Here is a 16240-nt window from a genome sequence, read left to right on the forward strand (position 1 = left end):
GAGTCTAAGAAGCCGGGCGCAATACCTAGCATATGATAGTTGTTCAGACGCGTATTCGGGATAAGTCGCATAGTCGCATTATTATTATTATTATTATTATTATTATTATTATTATTATTATTATTATTATTATTATTATTATTATTATTATAATGATTGTAAGATTGGGTTCGATTAAAAATTGAAATATAATATTAAAATTAAAGAAAATAAATAATATTATAAACGACAACTTTAGTTTTTTCCATATTTGAAACGACAGACGATTGGGAGTTCTGTGTTAAATGTGTGTTTGAAGAGATCTGTATTGTATAGGAATATATTCGCTTTATTTAATATTATTAACAAGATTAGAGGTTACGGGCATAACGGGAGTTGACATGATTATAAATTCAGTACACTATGTGACATTACATTTACAGTACAAAGTGTCAATACACTGACCTCAAATCTGACAATTAACTGCTAGTTAATGTTGTTAAAAGCTTTGGATGTTAAATATTGTCAAAAGCTTTGGAATACTTATGGTTACGCAGCTGAGATATATCTAATAGATCACAGTTTAATGTCATATAAGCTCCTTAATTTCACAATAACTATAGAGTGATACAAAAACTGTTTCAACATTAATTTGAATGAAACATCTTCAGTTTTATTTAGATTTTAGTGGCAAGAAGAAGTGGCATCAACATGGTGAAATTTGCCCCTAGTTTGGGGTAAGTTTCTCAATCATGAACAATCAACGCACTTCGTAAGTCTCCTCACTCAGGTGCGTTTAGTGTGCCGGACGTACAGGTCCTGGAAGGTGGGCAGTGTGGTGTGCATTAGTTTGTGACATTCATGAAACAAATTGAGATGTATCAAGTGACTTCGTGCTATTGTTTGCTGTTTAAACTTATCAAAGTTGCGCAAAATTCCTTATAAACGGATATTCTAATTTGATTTTACGTACCATAGCCATGTCAAGCTCCTGGAATTCTTTGTTGCGGTATAGATAGTCGGAGGTTCGCTGGTGCAGCGGTCGTTGCAATCGCTAGCACGGTGTATTGCAGCTCTGAAACCTGACGCCTCACGCCTGCACTGCATGCTCCATGCTTTTAAAGATATATTGACATTGTTATTCACTATCTTACTATGCAATTCCGTTTTTTATTTTCTGAACTATATTAAATGCATTCGGTTGGATTCCGCAATATAATTAATAATTTTTCCTCCAGGACCTCCACTCAAAACTGGCCAGACGGACTGGCCCTTGAAAGTTGACGTTACCCGAGCTTTTCGATTGACGATTGTATTAAATTGTAGGGTAGTTCGGTGGCTGATGTGCGTGTTTAAGAATTAAGAGGTCTGCACCATATAATGCTTTAAAACGTTGAGCTAATGCATTCTCGTTTTCTATTTATTTTATTTTAATATAATTCTGTAACGCTGCGTTAGACAGAAAAAAGTACAGATAGAGAAAAGCTGGTATATATCATATGTAGGCTGTAGCTATATGTTTCTGGAAGTACTATAATCTTTTGATGATTCATGAACAACGCACGGAGTAAAATGTTATGGCCTTAAGCATGTATTCAAGTGAAAACAAGGGCATTCTTCAATTTAAGTTCACTCATCCTAGGAGTGAACGTTTGTTGAATGGAATGTCAGAAATTTCAACCTCGCATACTTTTTGCCACAAATATTCGTTCGCAGCGCATACTTGCCACATTCATTAACGGGGTCTAGTTAGACTAGTATCACTGCCTCGCCGGCTACCAACATGTATTGTAAGATATTTAATGCATACAATCATAATACGAGACACTGAGACAGAAATATTTGTTTGCACATGAATTACAGTATTGCTTCAAAATTTAGCTCCGTCGAACGAATATTATGGCAATTCTCTTGATCAAGGAATTTACAATCCGTATACGTAACTCATCCAGTTAAGAGGCTACGCGAACGAATGAATATTCATCCAATCATTGACCATTCGATGACATTGCCTATTCCGATGTATGATTGAGCTCACGAGGGATCACATATGAACAAGTGCACATATCAAATAGGATCTGAAGTTCTGAAGCTATTTTTTTATATTCAACTGATTATTTTGATCTCATCATGTTTCTAGGCTGGATTCCGCTGGAATATAATTGAACTAACTAACATCTTGAATAAATGAAATAACGTAGGCCTAAGTGGAATTCTATCCATGGCAGCTCGGGCCAAGCAGTCGGTGCGACAAGTGTGCAGGCTGTGTGCATTTTTTTTCGCCTTCATCGTGCACAATGAGAACGGCATTCCACTTTTGATGGAATGATCCCAACCCGAGTTCAGAGCACAAGTGTTCTAGACTCATGAACGTTCAGCGGGTCCGAGTTAGGTTCTGCGTCATTCATTCTCATTTGTGGCGTTTGAAATGCGTTTTACTTGGTCTAGTGCGGTCACAATTTAATTCGCTATTTTTACCACTCATGAATGATTTGTTTGATTTATTCGAAGTAAGTTTTGTAATCCAATCTGAACTGAACTAGATTGGTATGGACAAGTATACATATGCACAGCCGTCATCTTTTGATCACAAAGTGTTCGATTATGGTTGTGGAAATTTCCTCACAAAATTCTGCCAAAAGCAGTTTAAGGATTCAAGCGTTTTGCCTTGGATATGTAATCTAAATGAAAATCTTGGTTATTTTAATTGTTTTTAAATTATCCCATCCAGTTAGCAACGGAGAAATACATTAATGTAAGTTGTACTGTATGAGTAACGATTAATTCATTTAGGAATATGGGTAGCTGGCTGTTTCTTCATTGGTAACTGAATGAAAAATTTGAATAGGTTAAATATAGCTATAGTGAAAGGTAGATCGGAACAAGTTAAGACTTAATGAACTTGCGTCTGCCTTGTATAAATTAATAATTTAATTCATGGTCTTGAAGCTTTTAATCATGTCGGAGCTTTCTATAATAAAAATGTCTCTGTTGACCAAGGCACTTTTTTGCCTCACCATTTACAAACAAAGAATCCGCTACGTGCATATATTCTTTAAGAAACTAGGAAATATCGCGAGTTCATGATCATCTTGTCTTCTCGTCTCATTTTTACGTCAACCTGATAATCCTGTTTGTGCTGGAAATATGAGCTCAACGTGTGCTCTAGATCTCATCAACTGCTGCCTGACGCCTGTAAACATGTCTCGTGCCAAGGTGACCTAACTTGCCACTTAGTGCCTCGACATCCATCTAGTCGATCCGTCATTTAACTTTGTGTTAAATGAATCTTATATTAGATGAGATGTTAATCAGGTGTTAGTTAATGTGATCATTGGATGTTTGACCTGGAAAAAATTAAGTTCTAAATGGAAAATGCGTGCTCATTCGGGAAATCGACTGTCTGGGAACACGACCTAATTCGGAGTCTATATGAAATTTAGAACACATCTTGATTCGACAGTCGATGTAACTTTGGAATTTGATGGGATCCTTGCAATTTTGTGAACTACTCCTCTCTGTTTTACTCGTCCTCCGCTAGTTTGTGTTTGTCTGCTGCGTTATTATAGTTGGCGTATGAGCGCTTCCAGACTTGTCTGTTTTTTTTTTTTGCATATTTTACTCGATCCTCGTGCATATATTCATGCGCGAGTTCATGATCATCTTGTTTTCTCGCCTCATTTTTACGTCAATCTGATAATCCTGTAGTCCTGTCAACCTGAAGAAATAGGCCATGGGCCTATTTCTTCAACGCCGACACTTCTATTCTTCTCTCCGCTTTATGTCAATCTATCAGAGAGAAGATCCGTCCTAAGAAGGTGAAAGTGTATAACGGACTAATTTTTTTTCGAAAATATACAATTTTCGGATCGAAAAAATTCAATTTCCTAAAAAGAGGAAGTCGACCGTTATAGAATTTATGCTCCTCCTGGAAGGGCGGATTAAGGGTGTTTATTTGGGTACAACCGAATTGTTTTGCTACTGAGGCCGATTACATCTGTTTTACAATAACGTTTTCCCGGGCAATAATTCATTATAAACATTGACCAGTATTTTTGTGTTCATACTTCAACATCGACCTTGAAATTCAATTCAAAGCTCGTATTTGTATATGCATGTACAAGTTGATGATATAGAAGAATATTTCATTAACGTTAAAATTTACGTATTAACTATAAACTATAGGGATTTGTTTCCCATTTACTACCTCCATTCAGAGAAAAAGTCGTGGATGCATGTTTTAGTAACTGCTAATTCACGGAGGAACTGTGACACAGCAACCAAGCAACTGTTATTGAACCTCTAATTCGATGTTGCTGAGAACGCAAACAAAGAAGTTAGGTGGGCGGTTTTGAAGCCCGCGGGTACATTCTGGTGAGACTATCGCATCGCCCGTCACGATATGGTCGCGCATTCCTCGCTCTCGCCTTTTGAATCAGGAAGTTGAAGCCGAGTCAACGTATGACCTCCACGCCATTTCTGCCCCGGCAATGGTTCCTCTTCTTGTGGCCATGAACACGAGTGTTTTTTCTTGTCTTGTTCAAAAGCAGCCGCGCAACAAACACAATATTCATTTTATTGGTGATTAATGTAAAATTAGCTTTGACCTCTGAGTAATCGCTGATTAATTTTCAGTTATCGTACTTGTTCCAAACCATCCTTTTAAAAGCCCTGATCCTATATATGCGGTTCAGCTTCAAAATAATTTGCCTTATTTTAAATCTTCTGGATCGCTTTTTCGTTTTGTCAAAAACGGCTATTTTCTTCTCTTTTGTTCGGGATCATGAGAGGCTCGAATCAAGATATTATGGTGGTAATTTATAATTTAGTACATAATTTTTAGTATATAATTTATATACTACGATCTAAGATTGATAGAGTTCATTAATTGAATATCATAACTCCTTTGCAGTCGCTCGTGCTGATTCATATCCGCTTTTTAATTGCGTTCGTTGAATCCAGTTCATTTTAGAACTATCCTTGGAATCGTTGAACGTCTGCTGCTCGGACAAAAAAACAAATACCTACTCAAGAATTGTAACCCAGCGTGCGTGGTGTTGTTGATGAGTACATTGCATAAATTGTCATTTAACGTAATTATTTCTTCAAAAATTTGAACCGTATGCATGAAATATAAGAGTTTGAAAGTGCTTGTGTTAAGAGCAAGGCATGATGATGGCCGTGAAAATGCGTGCTCCCATCCTCTGCCTAAATTATTTAAAACAAGTACCGTTTTAAATAATTCAGTTTTCAACCTAGCTTAAAAAACTTATGTTTAATCCGACCTCCAGACTGTAATTTCTTCCGTAGCAGTAGTTGGTGTGTTGAGTACGAGATGAGTCAGGAACCTGTTTGTGAAGCGGACCTCACTACAGAATTAGACATTAAATCTCGTCCGATTCTATTATTTGCCTGCTAATTAGAAGATACTAGACGCTTTTTGTTCTTAAATTAAAAAAATGTACAAGTCTTGAAAACTGTTTAACCATGTAATTTTACTCATTTCGAACTTGTTTAGGGGTTTATATTCTTCGAACATTTTCTACGCTGACGGACTGACCATGAGCACCAGCTGTGTAGTTGGATTGTGTTCTGCATATTTAGCTACTCACATTCATCCAATAAATGTATTTATTACCATTGAATCAAGGCGTTGTGAATTGAAGAGAACATTGCCAACTAGTATACATTATATTTTTAAATGCATAGACATGTCGCGTTTTTTTAGATAAAAATTTTACCGGTTTTCCCGTCGTATTTTTATCAATACTCGCCACAAGTGCTGCAAATAAATGATAAATTACAGAAGCCCGAGCTGTTGCCACCTCACGCCCGTTTACGCATGTAAATTCCGCGCAATTATGTGGCTAGCTACGCTGAGGTTTGGTGTGCTTAACGAGTCTTGCTTTTCAGTCGACCAGTCCAGCAGCGGAAGCTCTGGACTGATTGCTGTGCACTGAGCGGAAACATCCGACGCTATCTGGATTCATTGGGGAACAGTGCGATCATCACGGCATATTGGACGCATCGAATGATACTCGTCACTTATTCGTCTTTCATAATTTTTATTTTCAATTCGTTCTATAAATGGTAGCTCCCAGCTGGTTTATCTGAATTAGACTTCTGATGGCGCAACGATGATTGTGACACCTATTTTTCATCAAATATTGTCGTGTGGCCCGCTGGATACCAACCTTTGCAGCATTGCCTTATCGCTGGATTTACCTGGTGTGGCAGGTGCTAATATGATTTTTTATTTATATCACAGATCTATGAATGACATTATACATACGATATCGTTGTCTCTTTGTCACTCCAATTTAGGGGCACAATTTTAGGCGGAAGAAGACCTTGTTTGTGATGTAAAAGTCTCCCGTCACTGAGTCAACATCTCCTTTTCATGTGCGCTGCGCTCGTAAAAACAATGTCAAGGCCCGCGTTTGATGTCCAGCGTCGCGCGATGCAGGAAGTCGTCATCGAACCAAAATTGTCACCACCTACAATGCCAACATTGGATGATGGTATCATAACAATTTTCTACAGTACGAATATGAGTGGGTCGTACTGTACGAATACTGCCAAAATTGTTTACCCACATACAACTCTTAGAGAGTGGATGTAACACTGATGCGCCCTTTGGCTGAGCCCAACTTGGTCAGGATGACCCACACCAAGTCAAAAAGAGCTTCATTGGTTGGTCAAATTTGTCACTTCATGGTCACTTCATTTCTTTGAGTGTAAGGTCTCGAGATGAAAATACTTTCTTAAGCTGTCTCCGGCGTTAAGCAATACTTTTTTGCTGCTTAACTCCCTGATTTACGTGGAAAATTGGGAATTGATTTTATTTTTTCCAGTCTGAAATAATTATATGACCTAAAATAAATTTGTATGGTTAACGGTGAGACTTTAGTATAAAAATTTCCGTGTGGTATTTTAATGGCAAATGTCTTTGTAAAATGTTGATGGATTTATTTTGGTTAATGGTTTCCACTCATTGTATCAGCAAATTTCCTCAAATAGTTTCGGGATCGTAGTATTATCGGGCTATGTCTATAGACGAGTATACGATTTTTATTTATGTGTTGAACAAAATACAGATATATCATACCAGATCATGCCGGTGCACGATAAATGCCGTAACACTGTCGAAATCGTTTTTTTGTTCACAATATTAAACACGATATTCCGCAGATTTTTCGAATAAATTTTTGCCTCTGGTATGTACTAAAGTTTCGTAAGTTGTATCCGTTGCCTTGGAGTGACTCATGTTTAATCTAATCGAGTTTCGAGTCGCGTGTGACTGTGAGACTTGCATCAAAGGTCAAGTTCCTGAGCCCAAGGAAGTCAGCGATGCGTGGACACAGTTTATATATACCCTGAACTTCAGACTAAATGCAAGGTCGAATTAGGTAAGGCGTATCTACGTAAAATGAAAACGTATACGTTTGTATCTTCGTAAAAGATTTATTATTTCAATTTGCTTCGTCAGAACTGGTATTTTATTGTCATGAACAGGTACTGAATTGAATGCTTTGATTGAGAGTATTTTTTTAATACTCTAGGTTATTTGTATTTAGCCCGTATATATGTATATTTTTTAAATAGTTGTGTATTAACACCAGTATTGACTAAATGGGTTAATTTTTCTGGACTTCTATAAAAATACTCTTTTTTAAAATACATACATATTTCTAATATTTGTCCGCCTTCGATATTTTATCGTGCCACGCCAAAATTTCGGTCGGTGTACGAACGTGCAAAATTAGGAGTGAATATAAGAGTGTTGGAGACACTAGTGAAACTCTCCGTAACTTCTACACTCGAACCAAAAATGCACCTACGTTGGCTCATAGACACTCGATATACCAAGCTCATCTCTGTCCTGAAACATCGTGCGCTTGTCTGACCGGAAATCTTGAATTCTTGGAAGGTGATCATTGCGCTCGTGACTCTAAACACGACCGCTGTGCGCTAGGACATATCGCTTCACTACTTTTATGACTGCACCGTAGCAGATAGTGCCGTGTTATTTTTAGCAGGATGTTCCGCGTAGTTATTTCTTAGCAGATTGTGTCGTGTATTTATTATCATCACATCATGCTTATAATAAAGTAACATAGACTGACAAGCGTATTCTTCGGCTGCGTGGGCCTGCAGTAGTGCCATCGCCATTTGTTGTCTTGAGTTCAAAATTTGGAGACGATTAGGCGACCACTTTACTTGCCTGTACATGGAATAAGACTCCCAACAGTCCGCTGTTCTCGTTCTCATTAATGCCTCTTTTATTTAACTGCTTTATTTCCTGTGTTTATTTTTTTACGTTTTCGTTGAGTTATTCAGCGATTGTCGTGCCCTTGGAATAAGCACTTTATTAGGAGGACCCTCGACGCCTGAGGACGTCACGCCCAAGACAGGGGGCCAATTAGACGCGCCGCTTCCGTTTGCTGCTGCGCGCCGCGGCTCGCAGGAGAGGGGGAGGGGGGCGAGCGGGTCCCCGCTGTCGTGGCGTGTAAGGGAAAGCCACGAGGGAGCGAGAGACCTGAATTCCAGGGCAATTATAAGAATTTTTCTTTATTAGAATACCTCTCTATGAGAATACGATTAATGTTATTTAATATGTGTGTGAACAGATACATGCTCTTAAATGATTTTAAATTTGCGATAATTTGGAAATCAGCACTGCTGGATTTTCTTGAAGTGTGGCCTGACTTGAATTGTGAGACCGTATTCTCACGTTCAAAGGATACTTAAAAAATGATGCATGAAATAATGATATTCTTCATCCTGATGCACAATCTAACTAAAAAGGAATTGTTGAAGAAGGAGTAGAAACGATGCGATAGCTGACGACTATCAAGTTTTGTAAACCTTTGGCGTAATTATTTGCATGGATTATTCTTGTCTGAACGCTGTTTCTATACAACACTCTTATATTGTCAGTTCATATCTTCATGATAAATCTGGGGGGGGGGTAAACGATGTAATGCATGACTGAATTTATTCTGCCCCGTGTGGCCTTGTATCAAAAAGCACACAGGTGGAGCCTGGAGGGTACACACTGCCACGCAGATATTGCACGTGTCTTGGCCTTTGCAATGTATTCGTTCTCTGATTACATTTAGTGTAGTATTTGCTTTTCTAGCTTCCTGCGTTCAAGCTGCTTCAATGAGAGATGTCAGGAAGATAAGTCTAAAGATCCTGAAGCACACGTTGCCGACATTAGACACATTAATTATTTTGCATAAATTCTGATACTCTGAAATATTTGGAACTTTTAATTTCTGTAGGCTTTTATTACATTTGGTGCCATATTTCTCCCATTGCCATCCCTCTCTTTCTCGTTGCGTTCCATAACTTTATGTTATAATGATCTGACGCTGATCAGTCAATTCAGCTTGCTTAGCTGTGCCCTTGGCAGCGCCTCGCCGTATTGTTCTCTGGACTGAACAGGGAAACGTTGCGGGTGACGCTCTTTATTAGCACGGCGCTTTTTATTACTAAGATCTGAGAAACTGTTATTATGGGGTCGCTAAACGAGTTTTTTTTTTGCAACTAAACTGTTTTTTTTAGCAGTCGGGCTCTAGGTTTGAAGTATTCGTCCAGAATTAGTTTTATCATCATATAATCACGGATTCAAATCATTGATTAATTCAATCGCGTAACAAGGAAAACCACTGCAACACAGTATAGAATATTATTGCTATCGCTGTGTCCATAACGGTGTGGAATAACACGAGTGTTATTGTGCTTGTTATCGTTTTATTATCACAGGAACCTGGATTTACTGCTGCAATTATCGTAAGGACAATCAAGCTGCCGGCATGGACTGTCCGTACTGCCGGCATGGACTGTCGTGCTGCTGGCATGGACTGTCCGTACTGCCGGCATGGACTGTCGTGCTGCCGGCATGGACTGTCGTGCTGCCGGCATGGACTGTCCGTACTGCCGGCATGGACTGTCGTGCTGCCGGCATGGACTGTCCGTACTGCCGGCATGGACTGTCGTGCTGCCGGCATGGACTGTCGTGCTGCCGGCATGGACTGTCGTGCTGCCGGCATGGACTGTCGTGTTGCCGGCATGGACTGTAGTGCTCCGGCATGGACTGTCGTGTTGCCGGCATGGACTGTCGTGCTGCCGGCATGGACTGTCGTGTTGCTGGCATGGACTGTCGTGCTGCTGGCATGGACTGTCTTGCTGCCGGTATGGACTGTCGTGCAGCCGGTATGGACTGTCGTGCTGCCGGCATGGACTGTCTTGCTGCCGGCATGACTGTCGTGTTGCATAATCAGCCGACTGTGCAGCTGTGGTTGCATGCAACAGGTGTTGCATGAGGCCAGTTTACACCAGCAGCTGATCAGGTGCACCAGCAAAGCTTACCTATTGTTCGGAACAGGTGCACTCTGTTTGAACAACTGAATCCTTGGCAAATCTACGGAAAGATTTGATAGAATTACAATGAAATTCTATTTTGTTTGCCACTTGTTCCCTGTTGAACTTCTTAAGAGGAGCGTCTAGGGTAAAATTTATCTCGGCTATTTACAAACGGATCATTCTGAAACTTGGTACACATATGTAAAATAGAATTCTAAGACATTTTTGTTCGTGTGAATTTTTCGAAAAAAAATGAAAGAAAACGTGAAATTCTTAGGGAGCGACTGCATGCACACCTCCTCATACGACGCCAGGCGGGTAACTAAGGTGCACTTCAAGCACTCTATTTAAAGTGCTCGCAGCGAATTTCCTCCCATTCTATTTGTTAAAGAACTACCCCCCCCCCCTCCCTTTCATGATCTGTCGTGAACGCATAAATCAACGTACAGAGATGGTTTTGGTACCGTTGGATAGATCAGAATGTCAGCTTTAAGATGAGACTAAAAACCGGAAAAGCCAAAATCAAAAATTTTACCCTAGACGCTCCCCTTAAAAAATTTAGCTCTATTCAACATAGTTCTGTTTGACTCTAACTTTATAAAAATATGCTATCAGTGGTCATGTTTTAATATATGCCTAGTATTAGTAAATAAATGGGATATTCAAACAATTTAAAGTAATATTGAAACTATTAATTACAAATTATTTTCCAAACATTTCGGCTTGCTCTTAAATTGTTCTTGATTACAGTAGTTGATCAACGTGCTGTTCAAAACTGTAAACGGCACCGAAATAGTTGAGATTCAACAAGATTCCTCGCTATTCTGGACACGAATTATTCCTAGCTTGTGTGCGTCAGGTTCCGCTGTGTGGTTGTTGGCTTGAAGCAGGAGGTTGGCCGAGCTTGGGACAGGAATCTTGATGTGAGCCATGAATAATTTACCAAGTTATTCATACCAACCAAATATCATCAATCATGAAATTTGGATTTCCTCTTGCGATTACAGATTTCTGTGGCTAATCAAACGTATTCTTCTTTTCAGAGTACCGGTATTTAATTTTTAGTTTATATATATTGATCGAAACCACTTAAAGTTCAGAAAGTAAAGTAATGAGCACTCTAAGCTGAACGAAAATAACTCAGATCCTACTTTGTTCTTTCAACTTGACAAGAGTGAACAGCCTGCTGGTGGTGCGTGCTCTGGAGTCTGATCTGTTGATGTGATGTTAGTCATGCATCACAGGAGGTTGTACGTGCTGCGCAAGTGTGGCCTGTTGGAAGCCAGTCGCTGCACCTCTCCCAATTCATCACATTAGTTCACTGAGAGTCTTGCTTCTCAGGGTTTCTGCTGCGCTGTACTTACGTTTTACGTTGATGTTGAATTTTTTTAACTTTTCTAGTGTATGTGTCGGTAGGTAGCCTTGGTCTTTATTTTAATTGAGTAACCCGTGAAATGTGTTTGTGAGAAAAGCTCATTGAGTGTTCCACTGTTCAGTGTCAATTCCTGAGGGATAAGTGCCTAGTGTTCCAAGTTATTGTCGACTGTGACGATTCAAATATTATTGATTTGCACAAAATTGTCTATTAAGTGTTGAGTGAGAATTTGTCAAATTTCTTCATCGCGGTTTTACAATTCGACTGTGCATGAATTAAGCTATCATCGCTCCGTTCGGTATTGGCTGCATCTCGTGACTGAGAAAGTTGATCTTTCGCTCGTCTCATTGAAATGTCAAGTGACACCTAGCAGCGTTGGTCCGAAGTATTCTTTTTAGAAGTGCACTGCTCATGTAGATACTAGGAAATAATAACTTTTCTCAGTTCTGTTATATTTTTAAGTGCACCATTGATGTTATAAATGAAGACTGCGTCGAACTTTTAGTCGAAATCTCTTTAGAATTAAGCAAGCCAGTACAAAACTTTTGTGGCAAGGAAGAAGCTAACACAAACCGGCGGGATACTTTAACCTGACGGCACTTTGAACCATACTTTCATACTTTTCTATTATCTGAAAATCTCTTCCTTATCTAAAGAACTTTGAGTTGAAATGATGCCTTAAGAGTGATCTACAATTTGCCAACCGCGACGCTAACTTGAGACGCTGCTTCTGGTTGCTGAAAGCTTCGATATGCCATGTTGGCTGGCAGTGGTGGTGGTGGAGGTGGTGGTGGTGGACAGGTGGTGCACAGTAACGCATTGGTGAATAATAATGGCGCCCAGCTGGTACACAACAACACACACTTGAGCAACAATGGCAGCGGACAATTTCATCCCCAAGCGCAGTCCATTTCTTCAGGGATAAGGTCCTCACCTAATCACCATGACACCAGTAGAGGACAAAACGCGAATAAAAGCAACGTTAGCGGCAGCAACGCGCCGTCTCCGCAAGGTGGAGCTTCCCTCAACGCCATCCCCAACCCGAGGGACGACCACAGCCCCAGGCTGGGGGTGAACGGCGTACTTTTCTCCCTGGACGAGATAACACGCACCGCGTCGCCCACGCGCTTGTCGTCCACGGCGTCGCCCACACGCTTGTCTACCGACAGCCTCGTCAGCACTGGCGTCCATCACGGTCCCGGCGCCAGAAACGGACACGCCAACACCAATGGGTCCCTTGGGTCCCTGGGGCCCGAGGCCCGACCTGGCACTACGGCACTGGCTGACGAGAGGCCCAAGGACCCCAAGCCCCAAAGATTGGCCCTGCTGGGGCTCGTCGTCGCGTTCGTGGGGACGTTGCTGGCTCTCATCGCCGTCTGTACGTCTCAGTGGGCGCGCGCTGCTGGTGAGTAAACCTTCCATTACTAACGGACTTCATGATATTTTATGCTGGCTTTGGTTTTTAAGGTATCAGTATAATTATTCTCAACATTTATGTCAGGTTCTTATTTATTTAGTTTCTCTTTATTTTCTTCATGTTCCCTCCTGATTTATTATGTTTGTCTAGCATGCAAGGTCGGTTACATTAATTTTTCGATTAATTTTCAAAACTGATTTGCGTCCAGTTGCGCTGAGCGTTGACATCTCGCTGTCTCGACGTTACTTGTAACTTGACTATGCATGCTTAGGATGTCGTAACATAATTCAGTACTGCGATCTTAGCAGTTTCCTAATATTTCGTTCGTAAGTTATTCTCTGTTGGTAGTAATTTTTTTCCGTATTATGATCATAACCTCTTGTCAATATTACGATCGTTACTTGTTCTTAATATTACGATCGTAACTTGTTCTCAATATTACGATCGAAATTTGTTCTCAATATTACGATGGCAACTTGTTCTCAATAATACGATCGTAACTTGTTCTCAATTTTACGGTCGTAACTTGTTCTCAATATTACGATCGTAACTTGTTCTCAATTTTACGATCGTAACTTGTTCTCAATATTAATATTACGATCGTAACTTGTTCTCAATATTACGATCGTAACTTGTCCTCAATATTACGATCGTAACTTGTTCTCAATATTACGATCTTGCCAAAACTTCAGCTTACAGTCACCTGATTCCCTGCATTTATTAACACCGCCGCCGGATGCTCGCTCCCAATGCATTGTGGCGCGAGAAGTGATTTTCATATCACGCTTTCCCAGCCTCGCTGTCGGGAGTTGTTGTTGTTGTCATTTAACCTGCTTCTGCAGACGACGGCTGCAGTGATCTCGGTGATAATAATAATCAAAGACCAATGTAGTGATTTATCGTATAGAATTTATTGATTTATCTCTTCTTATTGTAGTTACTGAGTTACGGTCTACCAGCTTCCTGACAAGGATAAATTCAATTATTCCAACTATCAAAAACTTGTAGCTGATGTACCGGTATATGGAATATACTGACAACTGAATATGCTGTTCCGTCCTGATATACTGTAGCTGTTACGAAAAAACTACAATATGATTTGACTTGGATTATTTAACAGTTCTTTCTGCCACGCAGTTACAAATGGATGTTAAGCTATCAGCTGTCATGATGGGAAACCGTTCTTGTAATACCGAGTCTTCAACAATTTTTCTAATACCGTAAAATGGGGTAACTTAGACCACTTTTTTTCTTATAAATGATGCCATTTTCTTACTAGCTAAATTAAACTTGAATTGAAACATGCAGAATACAGGTCTATACTGTAGCTTCACTCACCATAAATTGCTGGCTCCTGCCTTTCATAGTCTTTATGTAATTTCAAAAAAAGTGATGGTCTTTGTTACCCCAGCTCTTGGGGTAACTTAGACCGGGTGGTAAAATCAATTATATTTTTTGGTAAAATAACTCCAAATAACTACAGGTTTTGGTGCATTGTAGTAGAACTCTTCTAGTTACATATGCAAATGACAAACTTGAGGAAAGTGTCATAGTTTGCAAATGGGGGGCGCCACCCCATAATGAGGGAAATGTGACTACCTAATGGCAGCCCTGATGGGGTAATATAGACTGGCTTGGATATTAAGTTAAAATTACCATATATAAGACTCTGTAGAGTCTGAAACATAAAGAAAAAACATAAATAGGCTGTCAAACATAAAATATGTTATATATGGTAATTTTATATTAACTTCCAAGCCGGTCTATGTTACCCCGGGGCCGTTAGGGCTGACATTAGGTGGTCTAAGTTACCCCATTTGGGGGCGGCGCCCCCCATTTGCAAACTATGACACTTTCCTAAAATTTGTCATTTGCATATGTAACTAGAAGAGTTCTACTACAATGCATCAAAACCTGGAGTTATTTAACCAAAAAATAAAAAAATTGGAGGGGGTACTCTGACAGGCTTTAAATAATAGCTTTTTTTCGTGGGTCACATTTTTAATTTTTTAACCTATTAGATATGCAAACTTTTCAAATCTTTCTATTGTGTTATGTAGCCTCAGTATTAGGCCTTTAATGCCCATTGACAAAATTTTTCTATGTCAAATAGTTTTTGAGTTGTGGGGGTTTTTGTAAAAAAAAAACGAAAAGTGGTCTAAGTTACCCCGCCAGTCTAAGTTACCCCATTTTACGGTACTCATTTATTTCTTAAGTCGTCCAGTGACTAGATATATAATGGCCGACAAGTTTAAACTATTCGGTTAAATGAGAACGTTATGCTCTCATCACTGAAGTGTTAATTTCGTTCATAATGTCTCCTCGTTGTACGACACACTAATTCGTGTAATGGAGGCTGAACTATGACTCGACCATGTTTAGTATAAATAGACCATGCTCCTCTAAATTCACAGAAATGTGAGATTTTTTCCAAAAAGCGCTGCACTTATTGCAATTGAGTGAGTTATCCTAACCCAGTTTGGTCCGCAAAAGGACATGCCATTGCCGAGTCCGATCTACTGCGGGTGGAAGAAAGTGTGTATTGGACAATATGACCGATTCAGTTTTCTAAGTGTTCGTAACCTATTGAGTCCTCGCGGATCCAATAAAGCTGTTAGTATTCGGAATCAATTTTGCTCCACACGCTTTTGTTGAAGTGAAGCGAATTATGTGGTATGCGAGAATCAATTCAATGCCAATAATTTTTTACATGCATTTATTCGAGTAAAACCACATTCCATACGGGTTGTTCATATCGTTAACCCATGCATTAAACTTTGAACAATAACACAGTGGCAAAGAGTTCGAGGGTGAAGATAAAAATGAACATAAGTTCGAGTTTCGTTCACTTTTTTCCTCACAAGAAATGCATGAGGATGGAAGCGTTGGGCAGTTGCGCAACACCTAAAAATGTTAGCTTTCTTATGTTGATCCTTCGATCGTTTGTAAACGCGGAACTTGTGATGCTTCTGAGTCACGTGAATTGCGTGAAATGTTGACCACGTGTAACAGAAAATGGTACTATATATGTGCCTTTTCAATCTACCACATTTCAATATACCGTGACAAGATTTTTCTCACCCCAATGTATATATTCA

General features: G+C 39.6%; 1 protein-coding gene across 1 annotated transcript in view; it reads left to right on the plus strand.

Annotated features, from left to right (window-relative positions):
• Window positions 1–782: 782 nt before the first annotated feature.
• Window positions 783–16240, plus strand: part of LOC108679754 — a 30589-nt gene continuing 15131 nt past the window's right edge. The window contains exons 1-2 of the mRNA XM_018168472.2: window positions 783–805; window positions 11394–13130. Of these exons, the coding sequence (XP_018023961.1) occupies window positions 12482–13130 (649 nt within the window). The 5' untranslated portion in view covers window positions 783–805; window positions 11394–12481. The remainder of the gene's footprint in view (window positions 806–11393; window positions 13131–16240) is intronic.

This window comes from Hyalella azteca, unplaced genomic scaffold (assembly GCF_000764305.2).
Source record: "Hyalella azteca isolate HAZT.00-mixed unplaced genomic scaffold, Hazt_2.0.2 contig12607, whole genome shotgun sequence".
Taxonomy (NCBI): domain Eukaryota; kingdom Metazoa; phylum Arthropoda; class Malacostraca; order Amphipoda; family Hyalellidae; genus Hyalella; species Hyalella azteca.